At 46.4% G+C, this 24,375-nt stretch overlaps 1 protein-coding gene across 3 annotated transcripts in view; it reads right to left on the reverse strand.

Annotated features, from left to right (window-relative positions):
- Positions 1 to 24,375, reverse strand: part of LOC120939743 (mucin-22-like) — a 71,822-nt gene that overhangs the window by 12,434 nt on the left and 35,013 nt on the right. For 2 of the 3 annotated variants that reach the window (XM_040352076.1, XM_040352077.1), the window contains exon 2: positions 6,770 to 6,858. In XM_040352076.1, the coding sequence (XP_040208010.1) occupies positions 6,770 to 6,830 (61 nt within the window). In that variant the 5' untranslated portion in view covers positions 6,831 to 6,858. Of the gene's footprint in view, positions 1 to 6,769; positions 6,859 to 16,162; positions 16,403 to 24,375 lie in introns of those variants that run through there. The other variant, XM_040352075.1, reaches the window with a different exon arrangement.

The raw sequence follows: 24,375 nt of genomic DNA on the forward strand, positions 1-24,375 counted from the left end.
CGTATCGTAAATACGATACGCTACGCCGCCGCCACAAAGATGCGCGCCCTACTTGAATCCAGCTAATAGATTCATCAGTCCTTTTCTCTACAGACTCAACTGCACAGATGAATGAATAGGAAGACCTCTGAGGCATCCTGCTCATTCACAGAGTGAAGCATAGTATACACAGATTACTATGCTTCAGTGAAGAATGGACACAGGAGTGTTTGGTACCGATCGCTCACTTGTTCATTCATCAAAGGAAGTGGCCAGTGAATGACATCCCCCTTTATGCCCGCAGCAGCTGCCAGCGGGAGAGGAGGGAAGCCAGAAGCGCTGTGGGGGGAAAGGGGCACATAGGGGGGCACAGACAGCAGTTGGAAGGGGTGCATGTGCTAGAACCAATCCCTTTGCAGTGCAGCTAGGGGGAGGGAGAGGAGGAGAAGCTGTTAGTGCTGCAGGGGGAGGGAGAGGAGGAGAAGCTGTTAGTGCTGCAGGGGGAGGGAGAGGAGGAGAAGCTGTTAGTGCTGCAGGGGGAGGGAGAGGAGGAGCGGTGTCTTCAATAAGACAGAACAATGGTCCCAAAAATGTGTCTAATGTGTCCGCCATAATGTCGCAGTCACGAAAAAAAAAAAACGCTGATCGCCGCCATTAGTAGTAAAAAAAAAATATTAATAAAAATGCAATAAAACTATCCCCTATTTTGTAGACGCTATAACTTTTGCGCAAACCAATAAACGCTTATTGCGATTTTTTTTACCAAAAATAAGTAGAAGAATACGTATCGGCCTAAACTGAGGAAAAAAATCGTTTTTTTAATATATTTTTGGGGGATATTTATTATAGAAAAAAGTAAAAAATATTGAATTTTATTCAAAATTGTCGCTCCATTTTTGTTTATAGCGCAAAAAATAAAAACCGCAGAGGTGATCAAATACCATCAAAAGAAAGCTCTATTTGTGGGGAAAAAAGGACGCCAATTTTGTTTGGGAGCCACGTCGCACGACCGCGCAATTGTCAGTTAAAGCGATGCAGTGCCGAATCGCAAAAAGGGGCCAGGTCCTTTACCTGCATATTGGTCCGGGTCTTAAAGCGGAGGTTCACCCAAATAACATTTATATAAGACCAAATTCTTTATACTACCAGCATGTACAGTCGGCACTTTTATTTTTATTTTTAGGCTGTACATACCTTATGATCTATATTTGCAATCCGGCTTCCGGGTACTTCTCCCGCGGGAGTAGGCGTTTCGAAGCTGAGCCGCAATGCAATCTGGGCGTTCGCCTAGATGATTGATGTCTATCAGAAAATGTTCCCCCTGGCGGATAAGGCCCCGCCCCCCGTATTGCGTAGGCGCGTCACGGAGTTTCCGAAAGGAGCCGAACATGTAAAGGGGCGAGTCGGCTCTACACGGCGCCTGCGCAGTCAGCTCTACGCGGCTCCTAGTCGGTGCGCAGACGCCGTGTAGAGCCGACTCGCCCCTTTACCTGTTCGGCTCCTTTCGGAAACTCCGTGACGCGCCTACGCAATACGGGGGGCGGGGCCTTATACGCCGGGGGGAACATTTTCTGATAGACGTCAATCATCTAGGCGAACGCCCAGATTACATTGCGGCTCAGCTTGGAAACGCCAGTTGGAGCTCATTGAATTACAGTGGAACCTCGGATTACGAGCATAATCCGTTCCAGGAGAATACTTGTAATCCAAAGCACTCGCATATCAAAGCGAGTTTCCCCATAGAAGTCAATGGAAACGAAAATAATTTGTTCCGCATTGACTTCAATGGGATGCAATACTGAATGCGGCCAGAGAGCGCCAAAAACTTCCGAAAAGGCCTGAGGACACGTTGGCTCGTTTCCTGCGCCCCCGTACCTCATGCCAAATGAGGTACCGCAGGCCTATTTTCGTCTCTGCTCGGCTTCTGCACCCCCTGTACCTCTGGGCAAATGAGATACTGCAGGCCTATTTTCAGCTCTGTTCGGCTTCTGCGCCCCCGCACCTCAGGCCAAACGAGGTACTGCAGGCCTATTTTCGTCTCTGCTTGACTTCTGCGCCCCCGTACCTCAGGCCAAATGAGGTACCGCAGGCCTATTTTCGTCTCTGCTTGGCTTCTGCGCCCCCGTACCTGAGGCCAAATGAGGTACCGCAGGCCTATTTTCAGCTCTGTTCGGCTTCTGCGCCCCCGTACCTCAGGCCAAATTAGATACTGCAGGCCTATTTTCAGCTCTGCTCGGCTTCTGCACCCCCGTACCTCAGGCCAAATGAGGTACCGCAGGCCTATTTTCGTCTCTGTTCGGCTTCTGCGCCCCTGTACCTCAGGCCAAATTAGATACTGCAGGCCTATTTTCAGCTCTGCTCGGCTTCTGCACCCCCGTACTTTAGGCCAAATGAGGTACCGCAGGCCTATTTTCGTCTCTGCTCGGCTTCTGCGCCCCCCGTACCTCAGGCCAAATGAGGTACCGCAGGCCTATTTTCGTCTCTGCTCGGCTTCTGCGCCCCCGTACCTCAGGCCAAATGAGGTACTGCAGGCCTATTTTCGTCTCTGCTCGGCTTCTGCGCCCCCGTACCTCAGGCCAAATGAGGTACCGCAGGCCTATTTTTGTCTCTGCTTGGCTTCTGCGCCCCCGTACCTCAGGCCAAATGAAGTACCGCAGGCCTATTTTTGTCTCTGCTCGGCTTCTGCGCCCCCATACCTCAGGCCAAATGAAGCACCGCAGGCCTATTTTCATCTCTGCTCGGCTTCTGCGCCCCCGTACCTTAGGCCAAATGAGGTACTGCAGGCCTATTTTCGTCTCTTCTCGGCTTCTGCGCCCCCATACCTCAGGCCAAATGAGGTACTGCAGGCCTATTTTCAGCTCTGCTCGGCTTCTGCGCCCCCGTACCTCATGCCAAATGAGATACCGCAGGCCTATTTTCGTCTCTGCTCGGCTTCTGCGCCCCCGTACCTCAGGCCAAATGAAGTACCGCAGGCCTATTTTTGTCTCTGCTCGGCTTCTGCGCCCCCGTACCTCAGGCCAAATGAGGTACCGCAGGCCTATTTTCGTCTCTGCTCGGCTTCTGCGCCCCCGTACCTCAGGCCAAATGAAGTACCGCAGGCCTATTTTTGTCTCTGCTTGGCTTCTGCGCCCCCATACCTCAGGCCAAATGAAGCACCGCAGGCCTATTTTCATCTCTGCTCGGCTTCTGCGCCCCCATACCTCAGGCCAAATGAAGCACCGCAGGCCTATTTTCATCTCTGCTCGGCTTCTGCGCCCCCGTACCTCAGGCCACATGAGGAACTGCAGGCCTATTTAGCTTGAATTTTACTTGTCTTGCAAGTCAACACTCTCAAACCGAGTCAGAATAAAAAATAAAAAAAAGTTGCTCGCAAATCAAAACACTCTCAAACCAAGTTACTCTTAACCATTTAAGGACCCCTGTAAGCAGATATACGTCGGCAGAATGGCACGGCTGGGCACATCCACGTACATGTACGTGGCTCTTTAAGCCCAGCTGTGGGGTGGCGCGCTCCCGCAACCTGGTCCGAAGCTCTGTGACCACGGCCGCGGGACTTGCGGACCTGATCGCCGCTGGAGTCCTGCGATCGGTCCCTGGAGCTGAAGAACGGGGAGAGCCGTGTGTAAATACAGCTTCCCCGTTCTTCACAGTGGCGGCGTCATCGATCGTGTGATCCCTTTTATAGTGGGACACAATCGATGGCATCACACCTACAGCCACACCCCCTTACAGTTGTAAAAACACACTTCAGGTCACACATAACCCCATCAGCGCCCCCTTGTGGTTAACTCCCAAACTGCAACTGTCATTTTCACAGTAATCAGTGCATTTTTATAGCATTTTTTGCTGTGAAAATAAAAAATGTCTCAAAATTATCCGAAGTGTCCACCGTAATGTCGCAGTCACGAAAAAAAACGCTGATCGCCGCCATTAGTAGTAAAAAAAAAAATAATAATAAAAATGCCATAAAACTATCCTCTATTTTGTAAACGCTATAAATTTTGCGCAAACCAACCGATAAACGCTTATTGCGTTTTTTTAACAAAAAAATGTAGAAGAATACGTATCGGCCTTAACTGAGGAAAAAATAAAACAATTTATATATTTTTGGGGGATATTTATTATAGCAAAAAGTAAAAAAAATTGCATTTTTTTCAAAATAGTCGCTCTATTTTTGTTTATAGCGCAAAAAATAAAAATACCACCAAAAGAAAGATCTATTTGTGGGAAAAAAAGGACACCAATTTTGTTTGGGAGCCACGTCGCACGACCGCGCAATTGTCAGTTAAAGCGACGCAGTGCCGAACCGCAAAAACTGGCCGGGTCCTTTAGCTGCATTTTGGTCCGGGGCTTAAGTGGTTAAACCGAGGTTCCACTGTATATCCAAAATATGGCACAGTGATGTGATAGTAGGCAGGACAGCTTAAACAGGCTAGTGATATTCCATAGAGTAGTTTAGGATATGGATGTCTACGTACAGTGTCCTATGTAATGCAATAAAGTGTTTCCATGGGCAAGGTGTCTGTACACAGTGTTCAAACAAGATAACCAGGTAAGGATTGTGAATGATAGGCGACTGCAGAGCCGGATAGGAACCTCCTGAACAGCGGTCCTGGATTAGATGTCCTTCTGGGAGATGAACGGAGGTTACCCACCAGCTGCTGGACACGGGCGGTCATTGGATCCGTCTGATGAAGCGGTGGCGGGGGGATCTCTCGCAAACATCAAGCAGAGTTGGGCCCTCCGGGGGCCGGGCTGGACTCACTCGATCACCACGTGGTAGGCTGCACCCCTCTCGCCTGGCAGCAGAGAGGCGCTCACTCAATCAGGCCCAAGAAGAAGAGAGCGCGGGGTGAATCTTCTGGCCCCTTCATAGTTCCTCCCAGAGGTCCGTTTGTGTTGCAGAGGGACCTCTGGGATGTGTAGTCCAGGGGTAATATCACAACATCAGAATGGCTGCTCAGGAGACTACTAGCCCCACAATCCGCCCTGCTTGGCTCAAAGAGATGATGTCAGTTACTGGAGCCCAGCACTAGAGGGACATTGGAATAGATGAAAAATAACAGGGGGTGGTCTGCAGAATAAGGTAACTGTAGTCCACTGTTGGCTGTTTAACCATTCTTCCAGTCGCGCATTTGTGAGGTCAGGCACTGATGTTGGATGAGAAGGCCTGGCTTACAGTCTCCGCTCTAATTATTTCCAAAGGTGTTCTATTGGGTTGAGGTCAGGACAGGAGTTTGGGGTGGAGGAACTTGACTGGCCTGCACAGAGCCCTGACCTCAACCCGATAGAACACCTTTGGGATGAATCAGGGCCGGTGCTACCACTAGGCAAACTAGGCAGGCGCCTAGGGCACCCTGCTCCCTTGGGTGCTTGGCCACTGGTGTTTATACTCTCTTCTCTCTACAGCAAGCAACCAAGTCTCAGTATGCAGGTGGAGGGCTGTGTCTGTGTCCTGACTCCCAAATGAATGGAAGCAAGCAAACATTAATTGATGGGCACTGGAGAGACTGCATTCAATGGGGCGCTGACGAGGCTGCATTCCATGGGGCGCTGACGAGGCTGCATTCAATGGGGCGCTGGCGAGGCTGCATTCAATGGGGCGCTGACGAGGCTGCATTCAATGGGGCGCTGGCGAGGCTGCATTCGATGGGGCGCTGGCGAGGCTGCATTCGATGGGGCGCTGGCGAGGCTGCATTCGATGGGGCGCTGGCGAGGCTGCATTCGATGGGGCGCTGGCGAGGCTGCATTCAATGGGGCGCTGGCGAGACTGCATTCGATGGGGCGCTGGCGAGGCTGCATTCGATGGGGCGCTGGCGAGGCTGCATTCGATGGGGCGCTGGTGAGGCTGCATTCGATGGGGCGCTGGCGAGGCTGCATTCGATGGGGCGCTGGCGAGGCTGCATTCGATGGGGCGCTGACGAGGATGCATTCGATGGGGCGCTGGCGAGGATACATTCGATGGGGCGCTGGCGAGGCTGCATTCCATGGGGTGCTGACGAGGCTGCATTCCATGGGGTGCTGGCGAGGCTGCATTCAATGGGGCGCTGACGAGGCTGCATTCAATGGGGCGCTGGCGAGACTGCATTCGATGGGGGTCTGACAAGGCTGCATTTCATGGGGTGCTGGCCAGACTGCATTCAATGGGGCGCTGGCGAGGATGCATTCAATGGGGCGCTGGCGAGACTGCATTCAATGGGGCGCTGGCGAGACTGCATTCAATGGGGCACTGACGAGGCTGCATTCGATGGGGCGCTGGAGAGGCTGCATTTGATTGGCCCTTCATTTAAAAGGTGGTGTATACATGGGCAGGCAAAAGGGGGTGGAACCAGGGGGGCAGCAAAATTAGGTTTCGCCTAGGGTGTTAAAAATCCTTTCACCAGCCCTGGGATGAATTAGAGCGGAGACTGCGAGCCAGGCCTTCTCATCCAACATCAGTGCCTGACCTCACAAATGCTCTTCTCTGGAAGAATGGTGAAACATCCCCATAGACACACTCCTAAACCTTGTGGACGGCCTTCCCAGAAGAGGTGAAGGTGTTATAGCTGCAAAGGGCGGAGCCAACTCAATATTGAACCCTCCGGACTAAGACTGGGATGTTATTAAAGGTCGTGTGCGTGTAAAGGCCGGCGTCCCAATACTTTTGGTACTATAATATATCTTATATCTGGAGATCAGTGATGTCACTCCTGTATAAAAAAAATCTTATATCTGGAGAGCGGTGATGTCACTCCTGTATAATATAAAAAAGACTTTTCATTGTTAGCGCTGATCAGTAGAATGCACTCACCATAACACAGGAGGGAGGCGAGCAGCAGGGCGAGGGGCGACAGGGCTCTCTGGTGGGTCATGGTGCTCCGGAGTCAGCCGTCCACACACCTGAAGATCAGAAATATCGTTACTCAGGAGAGCGCTGCCTGGAGAATAAACAAGAAGTGGGCGGGGCCCTCCTGCGGGGACATTTCATTCATTGACGAGAACGCAGGAATAATAATAAACATAAAACAATCGGCTCCACACAGAACTCAGAGAGGGAATAACAACTCCGCATGCCAAAGTTTTCCACCAGCACTGGGCACAAGGCATCTTATATAAAATCGTCTAAATACATCTATTACAGGAAGGAATTATATGTAAAATTTCAAGAACGGAAGAGGAATCAGAGGCGCCGACCATCCCTGTGCTGAGTTCCCGGGTCTGTACACCCGCTGTGCCCATTATGAGGGGTTCCCACCATCCCTGTGCTGAGTTCCCTGGTCTGTACACCCGCTGTGCCCATTATGAGGGGTTCCCTCCATCCCTGTGCTGAGTTCCCGGGTCTGTACACCCGCTGTGCCCATTATGAGGAGTTCCCACCATCCCTGTGCTGAGTTCCCGGGTCTGTACACCCGCTGTGCCCATTATGAGGGGTTCCCACCATCCCTGTGCTGAGTTCCCGGGTCTGTACACCCGCTGTGCCCATTATGAGGGGTTCCCACCATCCCTGTGCTGAGTTCCCGGGTCTGTACACCCGCTGTGCCCATTATGAGGGGTTCCCACCACCCCTGTGCTGAGTTCCTGGGTCTGTACACCCGCTGTGCCCATTATGAGGAGTTCCCACCATCCCTGTGCTGAGGTCCCGGGTCTGTACACCTGCTGTGCCCATTATGAGGGGTTCCCACCATCCCTGTGCTGAGTTCCCGGGTCTGTACACCCGCTGTGCCCATTATGAGGGGTTCCCACCATCCCTGTGCTGAGTTCCCGGGTCTGTACACCTGCTGTGCCCATTATGAGGGGTTCCCACCATCCCTGTGCTGAGTTTCCGGGTCTGTACACCCGCTGTGCCCATTATGAGGGGTTCCCACCATCCCTGTGCTGAGGTCCCGGGTCTGTACACCTGCTGTGCCCATTATGAGGGGTTCCCACCATCCCTGTGCTGAGTTCCCGGGTCTGTACACCTGCTGTGCCCATTATGAGGGGTTCCCACCATCCCTGTGCTGAGTTCCCGGGTCTGTACACTCGCTGTGCCCATTATGAGGGATTCCCACCATCCCTGTGCTGAGTTCCCGGGTCTGTACACCCGCTGTGCCCATTATGAGGGGTTCCACCATCCCTGTGCTGAGTTCCCGGGTCTGTACACCCGCTGTGCCCCATTATGAGGGGTTCCCACCATCCCTGTGCTGAGTTCCTGGGTCTGTATACCCGCTGTGCCCCATTATGAGGGGTTCCCACCATCCCTGTGCTGAGTTTCCGGGTCTGTACACCCGCTGTGCCCATTATGAGGGGTTCCCACCATCCCTGTGCTGAGTTCCCGGGTCTGTACACCCGCTGTGCCAATTATGAGGAGTTCCCACCATCCCTGTGCTGAGTTCCCGGGTCTGTACACCCGCTGTGCCCATTATGAGGAGTTCTCACCATCCCTGTGCTGAGTTCCCGGGTCTGTACACCCGCTGTGCCCATTTATGAGGGGTTCCCACCATCCCTGTGCTGAGTTCCCGGGTCTGTACACCTGCTGTGCCCATTATGAGGAGTTCCCACCATCCCTGTGCTGAGTTCCCGGGTCTGTACACCCGCTGTGCCCATTATGAGGGGTTCTCACCATCCCTGTGCTGAGTTCCCGGGTCTGTACACCCGCTGTGCCCATTATAAGGGGTTCCCACCATCCCTGTGCTGAGTTCCCGGGTCTGTACACCCGCTGTGCCCATTATGAGGAGTTCCCACCATCCCTGTGCTGAGTCCCCAGGTCTGTACACCTGCTGTGCCCATTATGAGGGGCTCCCGCCATCCCTGTGCTGAGTTCCCGGGTCTGTACACCCGCTGTGCCCATTATGAGGAGTTCCCACCATCCCTGTGCTGAGGTCCCGGGTCTGTACACCTGCTGTGCCCATTATGAGGGGTTCCCACCATCCCTGTGCTGAGTTTCCGGGTCTGTACATCCGCTGTGCCCATTATGAGGAGTTCCCACCATCCCTGTGCTGAGTTCCCGGGTCTGTACACCCGCTGTGCCCATTATGAGGGGTTCCCACCATCCCTGTGCCGAGTTCCCGGGTCTGTACACCCGCTGTGCCCATTATGAGGGGTTCCCACCATCCCTGTGCTGAGTTCCCGGGTCTGTACACCCGCTGTGCCCATTATGAGGAGTTCCCACCATCCCTGTGCTGAGTTCCCGGGTCTGTACACCCGCTGTGCCCATTATGAGGGGTTCCCACCATCCCTGTGTCCATCACACCAGTCTCCTTATGCTATGGAGACTGTAAGAGAATGATCTGGACCCCAAACTCCCAGGTGGGCAGGAAAAGATCTGGGAGTAATAGCGGGGGAGGTATCACCACTGCAGCCTGCTGGAGACATAAGACAAGCATTGGGGTGCCCACCAGCCGGTCTCCATCTATAAAGTGCTGTACAACCTGAATATATTTGGGTGGAAAGTGTAACCTTTGAAGGCAGCGCTCTCAGCAGTGAATAGATTGTATCTGTTCCTGGCCATGTCCTGGCGTCAATGATTGTGTATAAAATGTCAGATCCAATTTTAGATGCCGTGTGATCCCCCCCATCACCCCCCCCCCCCATTATATTACTTTCCTGCCGAATAACAGATGTCCTTCCCATTGTTCCTCCACATCTGCAGATCAGTGGCACGGGGTGAGATCACGGCATGCATGGTCTATGTCCAGCGTGAATAGTACTTGGTGAACTGCCACCGCGAGCTGTGTGTGAGCACCTCCCTTTGTGTGTAACTAATAATAACGCAAGGCGAGCGCATAACCTCCGACCCATCGCAGTGCCATCGCCTAGACCCACATCGTCACATCTACTGAGGATTCATATGTCATTATATAATACACTATATGGAAAAACATATGTGGACATCTCTCCATGTAATGGGGTTCCCAGTGAAGGGTCCTGGTAATACTCCATCATACAAAGACATTGGAGACAATTGTGCCCCTCTAACCTTGTGGTTTGGTGAAGACCCCTTTCTGTTCCAGCATGACAAAGCCAGCTCCCTAAAGACATGGGTTGACCATTTTGGAACAACTCTATAAAGACCAGTGGCGGCTGGTGCGCAAACAAACGAAAAAAAAAAATTAATTGCAGCCACTGTGCCCATCAAATGCAGCCACTGTGCCATAAAATTGTCGCCACTGTGCCATAAAATTGTCGTCACTGTGCCATGCCATCAAACGCAGCCACTGAGCCCATCAATTATCGCCACTGTGCCATGCCATCAAACGCAGCCACTGTGCCATCAATTGTTGCCACTGTGCCCATCAATTGTCACCACTGTGCCATGCCATCAATTGTCGCCACTGTGCCATCCCATTGTTGCCACTGTGCCCATCAATTGTCGCCACTGTGCCATGCTAAACGCAGCCACTGTGCCATCAATTGTCACCACTGTGCCATGCCAAACGCAACCACTGTGCCATGCCATTGTCGCCACTGTGCCCATCAATTGTCGCCACTGTGTCCATCAATTGTCACCGCTGTGCCATGCCAAACGCAGCCGCTGTGCCATGCCATTGTCGCCACTGTGCCCATCAATTGCCGCCAGTTTGCCCCTAAAATGCCTCCAGATTGCCCCCCCCCCCCCCCCCGCCTGGCACTTACCTTTCTTGGTCAGCCATCCTCAGATTGATCCCTCGAAGTAGTCCCGCCCTCAATGTCGCTTCAGCCAATCAGTTTACCGGTAACCAGAACCAATCAACTTGATTGGCTGAGACGCCTGTCAGTGTTAACCAAGGAACGCACACTCCGTGCGTCCCCTGGTTAACTATTTGGAAGCCGATAACAGCCCTCAGGCTGTAATCGGAAAGCCTATCAGAGCCGCTGGCTCTGATAGACACTTCCACAGCCAACCAGCTGCCGTTATTCAGATGGCCGGCGCTCACCAGGGGGCTGGCCATCTGAATAGTGGGCAGCAGCGGCGACAATACATAGATTCATGCAATGCATGAATCAATGTATTGTATTTTAGTGGCGGTGCAGGAGCGAGATATAAAGAAGAACATGGTTAGTGGATTACATAAAGGAAAACATAGTAGATGGATGACATATAGAAAAACAGGGTGGATGGAGCACATGAAGAAGAACATGGAAAACATGGAGGGTGGCTGAAATGATGAAGAACGTGGTGGATGAATGACATGAAGGAGAACATGATAAATTAATGATATAAAGGAGAACATTTGGGATGGATGGATGGATGACATAAAAGAACATGGTGAACGAATCACATCTAGAACATGGTGAATGGATGATATAAAGGAGAACATGGTTAGAGGATGATATAAAAGAGAACATAATGAATGGATGACATCTAGGAATTTTTGGTGGATGTGTGACATCTATGAGGATATGGTGGATGGATGACATAAAGGAAAACATGGCGGATGATTGACATCTAGGTGATATGGTGGGTGGATGGGTGACATAAAGGAGGATATGGTAGATTGGTGACATCTAGGAGGATATGGTGGATGGGTGACATCTAGGATGATATGGTGGATGGGGGACATAAAGGAGGATATGGTGGATGGGTGATATCTAGGAGGATATGGAGGATGGGGGAAATCTAGGAGGATATGGTGGATGGGGGACATCTAGGAGGATATAGTGGATGGGGGACATCTAGGAGGATATAGTGGATGGGGGACATCTAGGAGGATATGGTGGATGGGTGACATCTAGGAGGATATAGTGGATGGGGGACATCTAGGCGGATATGGTGGATGGGGGACATCTAGGCGGATATGGTAGATGGGTGACATCCAGGAGGATATGGTGGATGGGGGACATCTAGGAGGATATGGTGGATGGGTGACATCTAGGAGGATATGGTGGGTGGATGGGAGACATCTAGGAGGATATGGTGGGTGGATGGGAGACATCTAGGAGGATATGGTGGGTGGATGGGGGACATCTAGGAGGATATGGTGGGTGGATGGGGGACATTTAGGAGGATATGGTGGGTGGGGGACATCTAGGAGGATATGGTGGGTGGATGGGGGACATCTAGGAGGATATGGTGGGTGGATGGGGGACATCTAGGAGGATATGGTGGATGGGGGACATCCAGGAGGATATGGTGGATGGGGGACATCTAGGAGGATATGGTGGGTGGATGGGGGACATCTAGGAGGATATGGTGGATGGAGGACATCTAGGAGGATATGGTGGGTGGATGGGGGACATCTAGGAGGATATGGTGGGTGGATGGGGGACATCTAGGAGGATATGGTGGGTGGATGGGGGACATTTAGGAGGATATGGTGGGTGGGGGACATCTAGGAGGATATGGTGGGTGGATGGGGGACATTTAGGAGGATATGGTGGGTGGGGGACATCTAGGAGGATATGGTGGGTGGATGGGGGACATCTAGGAGGATATGGTGGGTGGATGGGGGACATCTAGGAGGATATGGTGGGTGGATGGGGGACATCTAGGAGGATATGGTGGGTGGATGGGGGACATCTAGGAGGATATGGTGGGTGGATGGGGGACATCTAGGAGGATATGGTGGGTGGATCTAATCCTTCTACACTCCATCCAAAAAGGGATTTTTTTTAGGCTTTATGCATATTTTATACCAGCATTTCTCCTCACACAAGTCCATAAGAAGATCAACATTCACAGAAGTACAATATGTACAATAGTCATTTTATTAGTTAAAATGTCACAGTTGTGAAAGTCCTTGCCCCCTCCCCCAATGTAAACTGCAATGGCCCCCTGAGGACCAGCCGCCTATCATTACGGATGGAGGAATTTACTGCTTTGGCCGACATCTGGGAAAAAGTCAAGCGAGGAAATATGGAAACTTTGTCCCCATTCCAGGACCTTTATAATCTCCGAGTCGGTCCGTCTACAAGCTGGAAGATCTGGACTGGGACAAAAAATTGGCCCTGGACTTCATCCAGACTGGCCCACTTTGTCAGGTCTCTCCTATTGGGGCCGGACAACTTCCGCCCCCCCCCCCCCAGCCACCTACCCAAGCCCCCTCTCCCCCTTCACTTGCCACTAGCAATTCTACTTTATTAGAGTAGAACGGCTGGTACTAGTACTCTTATGGGCAGTACCAGTGGGGAAGCTAGTTTGGTGACCCCCCCCCATGGGACAAGATTAGGCAGAAGTGAAAAACTCCCAGGCCATAGCTGTCTGTCCCCTCCCCCGTGCTCCTTCTGGTCCCCTCCATGCTCCTCGTTCGTCCCCCCTGCTCCTAGGGTCCTCCCCATGCTTCTCTGTTCCCCCCAGGTGAGCACTGCGTGGAGGGAGAGGAGGTGAGTGCTGTGGGGGGGGGAGAGGAGGTGAGAGCTGCAGGGAGGGAGAGACAAAGGAGCGGAGGGGGGCGGCGGTCCGCTGTCACTGAAGCCGGTCCACTGAGCCATCGGCCCACCGGGAAACTCCCTGTAGTCCCAATGACCAGTCCATCCCTGCTGATTAGGATGGAAGATCTGAGGTTGCTAAAGGAGCCGTACATCATGAAACAATCTCCGCAATCTCCATTAAGATTTACTAAAATGAATGTAATGAGAGGAGACCCCGAACTGTCTGTTCAGGGCCGGCCTCAGGAATTATGGGGCCCCTTACACAGCTTCAGGCATGGGCCCTCCTGGAGCAGGAGAGAACTGGGGGGGGGGGGTGCTGACGCCTGGAATTGAGAAGCGGGGGGGGGGGGGGGCATTTACAAAAAAAAAAGAAGAAATATAGATAAATATATATATAAAAAAGGGGGGTAGCCATCCGGGACCCTGGGGACCTCTGGGCTCTTTAATAAAAAGAAATAAAAAAATATATATATATTTTTTTTTTAAAAGGGCAGTTTCCAACTGGGGACCTGGGGACCTCTGGGCCCTTTAATAAAAAAAAAAAAAAGAAACCTCTGGGCCCTTTAATAAACAATAAATAAATAAATATATATATTAAAAAAAAGGGGGGGGGTTCCATCCAGGGTCCTGGGGACCTCTGGGTCCTTTAATAGAAAAATATATATATATATATAAACAAAAAAAATCAAAATAAACATTTATAAAAAAATAAAAAAAAGGGGGTTTGCCACATGGAGCCATGGGGACCTCTGAGCCCTTTAATAAAAAATATATATATATATAAAAATAAAAAATAAAAATAAAAAAAATAAATAAAATAATATAAAAAAAATAAAAAAAATGTTTTAATAAAAAAAGGGGGTTACCATCCGGGGGCCCTGGGGACCTCTGGGCCCTTTAATAATAATAATAATAATAATAAAAAAAAAAAAAAATATATATATATATATATATATATATATATATATACACACACACACATATACATATACATATATATATATATATAAAAAATAAATAAAAAAAAGGGGGGTTGCCATCTGGGGCCCTGTGGGCCTCCGGGAACCTCCGGACCCCTTACAGGTGTACTGCCTGTACCCCCCTGATGGCGGCCCTGCGTCCGTTATATGTGTATCCATTCAGCAGGGCTCTTGTGCTACTATAGGAGAGGCAATCAGATGGTAACATGTATGGGCAGCTTTAGAGATTTCCTCTCATTGATCACCATTTATTTGTGTGTTTGTTCCAGCTCTACCCAACACAATGGAAAACCCGGGCCGGAGTCCCATCTGATATCTTCTGCCTGATTTTAGTCTCACAGCAGAAGGGAAGTCTACCGAAAAACCAACGCCGGAGTTCTACTGATCGCCGCCATTAGTAGTTAAAAAATTTTTTTTTTTTTTATAAAAATGCAATAAAACTATCCCCTATTTTGTAAACGCTATACATTTTGTGCAAACCAATCAATAAACACTTATTGCGATTTTTTTTTAACAAAAATATGTAGAAGAATACGTATCGGCCTAAACTGAGGAAAAAAAAAAAATTATATCTTTTTTAGGTGATACTTGACGTGATTGTAGCCGCATTAGTGCAATTGTGATAGAGAAAATTGAGTACTGTCCGTGATACTTTTTTTATTTGCACTAACATACAATTTTTCAGGACAAGCTTTCGGGGTGTTACCCCTTCTTCAAGGTCCAAGCAGTACTCAATTTTCTCTATCTTTTTTGGGGGATATTTATTATAGCAAAAAGTAAAAAAATATTGATTTTTTTTCAAAATTGACGCTCTAATTTTGTTTATAGCGCAAAAAATAAAAACCGCAGAGGTGATCAAATACCACCAAAAGAAAGCTCTATTTGTGGGAAAAAAAGGACGCAAATTTTGTTTGGGAGCCACGTCGCACGACCCCGCCATTGTCAGTTAAAGCGACGCAGTGCCGAATCGCAAAAAGGGGCGAGGTCCTTAACATGCATAATGGTCCGGGGCTGAAGTGGTTAAAGGACTGTAAAGAAGAGAAGACTGCAGATAAACAGGTGCAACGTCTGTAGGAGGATTTGTTTTTTTATCCCTGTGTATCACCTAAGGCCAATCACTGCACTGGGTATCATGAAGGTTTACAACCACTTTAAAGTTCATTGAAAAACAATCTGCCCATCAAAAGACTGAGCACAGGGTGACAACACTGCTGTGATTTTACCACAGAGCAGACGGCGTTGTCACCCTGCTAAAGGAAGTGGAAAATCAACACATAGGTTGGACTTGATGGACTTGGGTCTTTTTTTAACCTCACCTACAGATTAATTTTATTATTGTCACAAATTAGCTACAGATAATTGTTATTATTATTATTATTATTATTATTGTCACAAATTAGCTACAGATTATTATTGCCAGTAAATTAGCTACAGATTATTATTATTATTATTATTATTGTCACAAATTAGCTACAGATTATTATTGTCAATAAATTAGCTATAGATTATTATTGTCACAAATTAGCTACAGATTATTATTGTCAATAAATTAGCTACAGATTATTATTGTCAATAAATTAGCTATAGATTATTATTATTATTGTCACAAATTAGCTACAGATTATTATTGTCACAAATTAGCTACAGATTATTATTATTATTATTATTGTCACAAATTAGCTACAGATTATTATTATTATTGTCACAAATTAGCTACAGATTATAAAGGTAATAAAACGACGTAACGCGGAGATTCAGAGAAACAAAAACGTTCATTTCTCCGGGGGGGGGGGGGGGGGGGGCGGACTGCTGTGTATCCCATGAAAGTTGATGACAAGGAAGGAGATTCGTACCGGCGGGATCGTTTTCTAAGTAAAATAATAGCAATAAAAACTTACCGAGAACGTGAGCCGTGTCCTGCGTGCAGCCGGCCAGCATGGTGAGCGCTCTGAGCCCCGATGGAAGCTTCCATCCCAGTCTTCTAGATGTAAACAGCCCTCTCCTCCCTCTCCGGGGGGAATTGTTCTTCTATTTGGCACGCAGTCAGAGAAGTCGCTGAATGAGGAGGACGGACAATGTGTATAACGTATGGATCCGGAGCGCGGAGACAAGACACGGGGAACAATGGTTCCGCCAGATGGCCGGATGTGGAGGAAATAACAAGACATGGAGAGACGCGGAGGAGTCACAAGATTCTTCTTCTTATACTATTATATTATTATTATCATCATCACAAATTAGCTACAGATTATTATTATTATTGTCACAAATTAGCTACAGATTATTATTATTATTATTATTATTGTCACAAATTAGCTATAGATTATCATTTAGCTACAGATTATTCTTGTCAATAAATTAGTTACAGATTATTATTATTATTATTATTATTACAAATTAGCTACAGATTATTATTATTATTATTATTATTATTATTATTATTATTAATATTATTGTCACAAATTAGCTACAGATTATTATTATTGACACAAATTAGCTATAGATTATTATTATTATTATTATTATTGTCACAAATTAGCTACAGATTATTATTATTATTATTATTATTGACACAAATTAGCTACAGATTATTATTGTCAATGAATTAGCTACAGATTATTATTATTATTATTATTATTATCACAGATTAGCTACAGATTATTATTGTTGTCACAAATTAGCTACAGATTATTATTATTATTATTATTATTGTCACAAATTAGCTACAGATTATTATTATTATTATTATTATTGACACAAATTAGCTACAGATTATTATTGTCAATGAATTAGCTACAGATTATTATTATTATTATTATTGTTGTCACAAATTAGCTACAGATTATTATTATTATTATTATTATTATTGTCACAAATTAGCTACAGATTATTATTATCACAAATTAGCTACAGATTATTCTTGTCACTAAATTAGCTACAGATTATTATTATTATTATTGTCACAAATTAGTTACAGATTATTCTTGTCAATAAATTAGATACAGATTATTATTATTAGCACAAATTAGATACAGATTCATTTTATTATTGTCACAAATTAGCTATAGATTACTATTATTATTATTATTATTATTGACACAAATTAGCTACAGATTATTATTGTCACAAATTAGCTACAGATTATTATTATCACAAATTAGCTACAGATTATTATTATTATTATTATTATTATTATTATTATTATTATTATTGTCACAAATAAACTACAGATTATTATTATTATTATTATTATTATTGTCACAAATTAGCTACAGATTATTCAGGTCAATAAACTAGCTACAGATTATTTTTATTATTGTCACAAATTAGCTACAGATTATTCTTGTCAATAAATCAGCTACAGATTATTATTATTATTGTCACAAATTAGCTACAGATTATTTGTGTCAATAAATTAGCTACAGATTATTATTATTATTGTCACAAATTAGCTACAGATTATTATTATTATTGTCACAAATTAGCTACAGATTATTATTATTATTGTCGTCAATAAATTAGCTATAGATTATTATTGTCACAAATTAGCTACAGATTATTCGTGTCAATAAATTAGCTACATATTATTATTATTATTGTTGTCACAAATTAGCTACAGATTATTATTATTATTATTATTATTATTATTATTGTCACAAATTAGCTACATATTATTATTGTCAATAAATTAGCTACAGATTATTATTATTATTATTATTATTATTATTGTCACAAATTAGCTACAGATTATTATTGTCACAAATTAGCTACAGATTATTATTGTCACAAATTAGCTACAGATTAATATTATTATTATTATTATTATTATTGTCACAAATTAGCTACAGATTATTATATTTATTGTCACAAATTAGCTACAGATTATTATTATTATTTATTATTATTATTGTCACAATTAGCTACAGATTATTATTGTCAATAAATTAGCTACAGATTATTATTATTATCAATAATATCACCATTATACTATAATGTTGTTGTTATGATTACTGTTCTTTTCCCATATTGTCTACAGAGGGTTCGTATTAACCATTTGCTGACCACACACTATACATATACAGCGACAGTGCAGGCCGGCTGCACAGAATCATATATAGTGCATTCGGAAAGTATTCACAGCGCTTCACTTTTCCCACATTTTGTTATGTTACAGTCCTTATTCAAAAATGGAGTAAATTCATTATTTTCCTCCAAATTCTACAAACAATCCCCCATAATAACGTAAAAAGAAGTTTGTTCGAAATCTTTGCATATTTATAAAAAAATTAAAATTCCCATGTACATAAGTATCACAGGCTCCTCCCACGTACATACGTATCACAGACTCCTCCCACGTACATACGTATCACAGACTCCTCCCACGTACATACGTATCACAGACTCCTACCATGAGTATGGCAGGCTTCTCCCATGTACATAAGTATCACAGGCTTCTCCCATGTACATAAGTATCACAGGCTCCTCCCATGTACATAAGTATCACAGGCTCCTCCCATGTACATAAGTATCACAGGCTCCTCCCGTGTACATAAGTATCACAGACTCCTCCCATGAATATAAGTCTCCCAGACTCCTCCCATACATAAGTATCACAGGCTCCTCCCATGTATATAAGTATCACAGACTCCTCCCATGTACATAAGTATCACAGGCTCCTACCATGTACGTAAGTCTCCCAGACTCCTCCCATGTACATAAGTATCACAGGCTCCTCCCATGCACATAAGTATTACAGGCTCCTCCCACATACATACGCATCACAGACTCCTCCCACGTACATACGTATCACAGACTACTCCCACGTACATACGTATCACAGACTCCTCCCATGTACATAAGTATCACAGGCTCCTACCATGTACGTAAGTCTCCCAGACTCCTCCCATGTACATAAGTATCACAGACTCCTCCCACGTACATACGTATCACAGACTCCTCCCATGAGTATGGCAGGCTTCTCCCATGTACATAAGTATCACAGACTCCTCCCATGTACATAAGTATCACAGGCTCCTCCCGTGTACATAAGTATCACAGGCTCCTCCCATGTACATAAGTCTCCCAGACTCCTCCCATGTACATAAGTATCACAGGCTCCTCCCATGTACATAAGTATCACAGGCTCCTCCCATGTACATAAGTATCACAGGCTCCTCCCATGTACATAAGTATCACAGGCTCCTCCCATGTATATAAGTATCACAGACTCCTCCCATGTACATAAGTATTACAGGCTCCTCTCATGTACATAAGTATCACAGGCTCCTCCCATGTACGTAAGTATCACAGACTCCTCCCATGTACAAAAGTATCACAGACTCCTCCCATGTACAAAAGTATCACAGGCTCCTCCCATGTACATAACTATCACAGACTCCTCCCATGTACAAAAGTATCACAGGCTCCTCCCATGTACATAACTATCACAGACTCCTCCCATGTACATAAGTATCACAGGCTTCTCCCATGTACATAAGTATCACAGGCTCCTCCCATGACATAAGTATCACAGGCTCCTCCCATGTACATAAGTATCACAGGCTCCTCCCATGTACGTAAGTCTCCCAGACTCCTCCCATGTACATAAGTATCACAGGCTCCTCCCATGTACATAAGTATCACAGGCTCCTCCCATGACATAAGTATCACAGGCTCCTCCCATGTACATAAGTATCACAGGCTCCTCCCATGTACATAAGTATCACAGGCTCCTCCCATGTACATAAGTATCACAGGCTCCTCCCATGACATAAGTATCACAGGCTCCTCCCATGTACATAAGTATCACAGGCTTCTCCCATGTACATAAGTATCACAGACTCCTCCCATGTACATAAGTCTCCCAGACTCCTCCCATGTACATAAGTATCACAGGCTCCTCCCATGTACATAAATATCACAGACTCCTCCCATGTATATAAGTATCAGAGGCTCCTCCCATGTATGTAAGTCTCCCAGACTCCTCCCATGTATATAAGTATCACAGGCTCCTCCCATGTACATAAGTATCACAGACTACTCCCATGTACATAAGTATCACAGGCTCCTCCCATGTATATAAGTATCACAGACTCCTCCCATGTACGTAAGTATCACAGGCTCCTCTCATGTACATAAGTATCACAGGCTCCTCCCATGTACGTAAGTATCACAGACTCCTCCCATGTACAAAAGTATCACAGACTCCTCCCATGTACAAAAGTATCACAGGCTCCTCCCATGTACATAACTATCACAGACTCCTCCCATGTACAAAAGTATCACAGGCTCCTCCCATGTACATAACTATCACAGACTCCTCCCATGTACATAAGTATCACAGACTCCTCCCATGTACGTAAGTCTCCCAGACTCCTCCCATGTACATAAGTATCACAGGCTCCTCCCATGCACATAAGTATTACAGGCTCCTCCCACATACATACGTATCACAGACTCCTCCCACGTACATACGTATCACAGACTACTCCCACGTACATACGTATCACAGACTCCTCCCACGTACATACGTATCACAGACTCCTCCCATGAGTATGGCAGGCTTCTCCCATGTACATAAGTATCACAGACTCCTCCCATGTACATAAGTATCACAGGCTCCTACCATGTACGTAAGTCTCCCAGACTCCTCCCATGTACATAAGTATCACAGGCTCCTCCCATGCACATAAGTATTACAGGCTCCTCCCACATACATACGTATCACAGACTCCTCCCACGTACATACGTATCACAGACTACTCCCACGTACATACGTATCACAGACTCCTCCCACGTACATACGTATCACAGACTCCTCCCATGAGTATGGCAGGCTTCTCCCATGTACATAAGTATCACAGACTCCTCCCATGTACATAAGTATCACAGGCTCCTCCCGTGTACATAAGTATCACAGGCTCCTCCCATGTACATAAGTCTCCCAGACTCCTCCCATGTACATAAGTATCACAGGCTCCTCCCATGTACATAAGTATCACAGGCTCCTCCCATGTACATAAGTATCACAGACTCCTCCCACGTACATACGTATCACAGGCTTCTCCCATGTACATAAGTATCACAGGCTCCTCCCATGACATAAGTATCACAGGCTCCTCCCATGTACATAAGTATCACAGGCTCCTCCCATGTACGTAAGTCTCCCAGACTCCTCCCATGTACATAAGTATCACAGGCTCCTCCCATGTACATAAGTATCACAGGCTCCTCCCATGACATAAGTATCACAGGCTCCTCCCATGTACATAAGTATCACAGGCTCCTCCCATGTACATAAGTATCACAGGCTCCTCCCATGTACATAAGTATCACAGACTCCTCCCACGTACATACGTATCACAGACTCCTCCCATGAGTATGGCAGGCTTCTCCCATGTACATAAGTATCACAGACTCCTCCCATGTACATAAGTCTCCCAGACTCCTCCCATGTACATAAGTATCACAGGCTCCTCCCATGTACATAAATATCACAGACTCCTCCCATGTATATAAGTATCAGAGGCTCCTCCCATGTATGTAAGTCTCCCAGACTCCTCCCATGTATATAAGTATCACAGGCTCCTCCCATGTACATAAGTATCACAGACTACTCCCATGTACCTAACTATCAGAGACTCCTCCCACGTACATTTTTTATGGGAAACGCACTATTCACAGCATCTGTGGTGACCTTTTAAAAGAAATGTCTGTATCACTCACGGCCACATCCAGACAGGAATGTAAAAGACTAAAATGCGGTCGCTTTCTTCCCGATTGCAAAATGACGGCCGGGCAGGACTTTCATCATTCGGGGTGGACGTCATATGACGTCCTCCCCGAAACAAGCCACGCTGTTGGCACGATCTGCGCACTGGCCCATTCCCGGGAACCATGTGATTGCTGTGACCAATCACAGCAGATCACATGACAGTTGTAAACAATGCATGGCTTCTTTTCATGCCATCCATTGTGTACAATTGTGTTGCTAGCTGTGATTGGTCACAGCAATCCCATGGTACAGACAGTGCCATTATTTAACCAGTTCCCGACCTCCTCATGTACATTTACGTCGGCAGAATGGCACGGACAGGCACATCAACTTACCTGTACGTCCTCTGCTAAACGTGGGTGGGGGGTCCGATCGGGACCCCCCCCGGTACATGCGGAGGTCGGGTCCGCTCGCGGAGCGATCCGGGACGACGGCGCGGCTATTTGTTTTTAGCCGCTCCGTCGCGATCGCTCCCCGGAGCTGAAGAACGGGGAGAGCCGTATGTAAACACGACTTCCCCGTGCTTCACTGTGGCGGCGCATCGATCGAGTGATCCCTTTTATAGGAAGACTCGATCGATGTCAGTCCTACAGCCACACCCCCCCTACACTAGTAAACACACACTAGGTGAACCCTAAATGTTACAGCGCCCCCTGTGTTTAACTTCCAAACTGCAACTGTCATTTTCACAATAAAGAATGCAATTTAAATGCATTTTTTGCTGTGAAAATGACAATGGTCCCAAAAATGTGTCAAAATTGTCCGAAGTGTCCGCCATAATGTCGCAGTCACGAAAAAAATCGCTGATCGCCGCCATTACTAGTAAAAAAAACTGCAAAAAAAACTGCAAAAAAACTATCCCCTATTTTGTAAACGCTATAAATTTTGCGCAAACCAACCGATAAACGATTATTGCGTTTTTTTTTACCAAAAATAGGTAGAAGAATACGTATCGGCCTAAACTGAGGAAAAAATAAATTTTTATATATGTTTTTGGGGGATATTTATTACAGCAAAAAGTAAAAAATATTGCATTTTTTTCAAAATTGTCGCTCTATTTTTGTTTATAGCGCAAAAAATAAAAACCGCAGAGGTGATCAAATACAACCAAAAGAAAGCTCTATTTGTGGGGAAAAAAGGACGCCAATTTTGTTTGGGAGCCACGTCGCACGACAGCGCAATTGTCTGTTAAAGCGACGCAGTTCCGAACTGTAAAAACCCCTTGGGTCTTTAGCCAGCATATTGGTCCGGGGCTTAAGTGGTTAAATAAAAAAAATATTCATTATTTTTTTTTACATACTGTCAGCGTCCCTGATCACCCCCACACCAGTATATGATAACACTGCACTGGTGACAGTATGTGATAAAACAATTGGGAATTTTTTTTCACCTCATTTTCCCAAAAATTATGACAAAAAATTACAACTTCAAAAAACTCACCGGGTCAGATTCATATACATCCGCGGCGGCGTAACGTATGTCCTTTACGTTACACCGCCGCAAGTTTTCAGCGCAAGTGCTTGATTCACAAAGCACTTGCCTGTAAACTTGCGGCGGCGTAGCATAAAGCCGTCCGGCGCAAGCCCGCCCAATTCAAATGGGGCGTGTACGATTTAAATTAGGCGCGTTCCCGCACCGAACGTTCTGCGCGTGCTCCATTAGGAAATTTCCCGCCGGGCTTTGCGCGAAATTACGGCGCCCCGACGTGTTTTTTGAACGGCGACGTGCGTAAGGTACTTTCATATTCCCGGACGTCTTACGCAAAAAAAAAAAAAAAATTGAAATTCGACGCGGGAATGACGGCCATGCTTTAACATGGCTGGTCTAAATCTAAGCCATGAAATAGCAGGCGACGGGAAAAACCGACTAGTGACGACGTAAGAGAATGCGACGAACGCGCGTACCTTCGTGGATCGCCGTAAACAGCTAATTTGCATACCCGACGCTGGAAAACGACGCAAACTCCACCCAGCGGCCGCCGGAAAATTACACCTACGATCCGAAGGCGTACGAAGCCGTACGCCTGTCGGATCTTAGCCAAAAGCCGTCGTATCTTTGTTTGTGAATTACAAATAAAGATACGACGCGGCAAATTTGAAAGTACGCCGGAGTATCAGCAGATATCAGCAGATACTCCGGCTTACTTATTCTGTGAATCTGGCCCACCATGCCTCTTACTAAATACCCTGGACTTTCTACTTCACAAAAAGGGGTGATTTGGGGGGGTATTTGTACCTTCCCGGTATTTTCAGTCCTCAGGAAATGAGATCGGCCGTCTATACATCAGAATTGATCGATTTTCAGATCTATAGTCTGTGGACTTTCCTACAGAATAAA

This window comes from Rana temporaria, chromosome 5 (assembly GCF_905171775.1).
Source record: "Rana temporaria chromosome 5, aRanTem1.1, whole genome shotgun sequence".
Classification (NCBI taxonomy): Eukaryota; Metazoa; Chordata; class Amphibia; order Anura; family Ranidae; genus Rana; species Rana temporaria.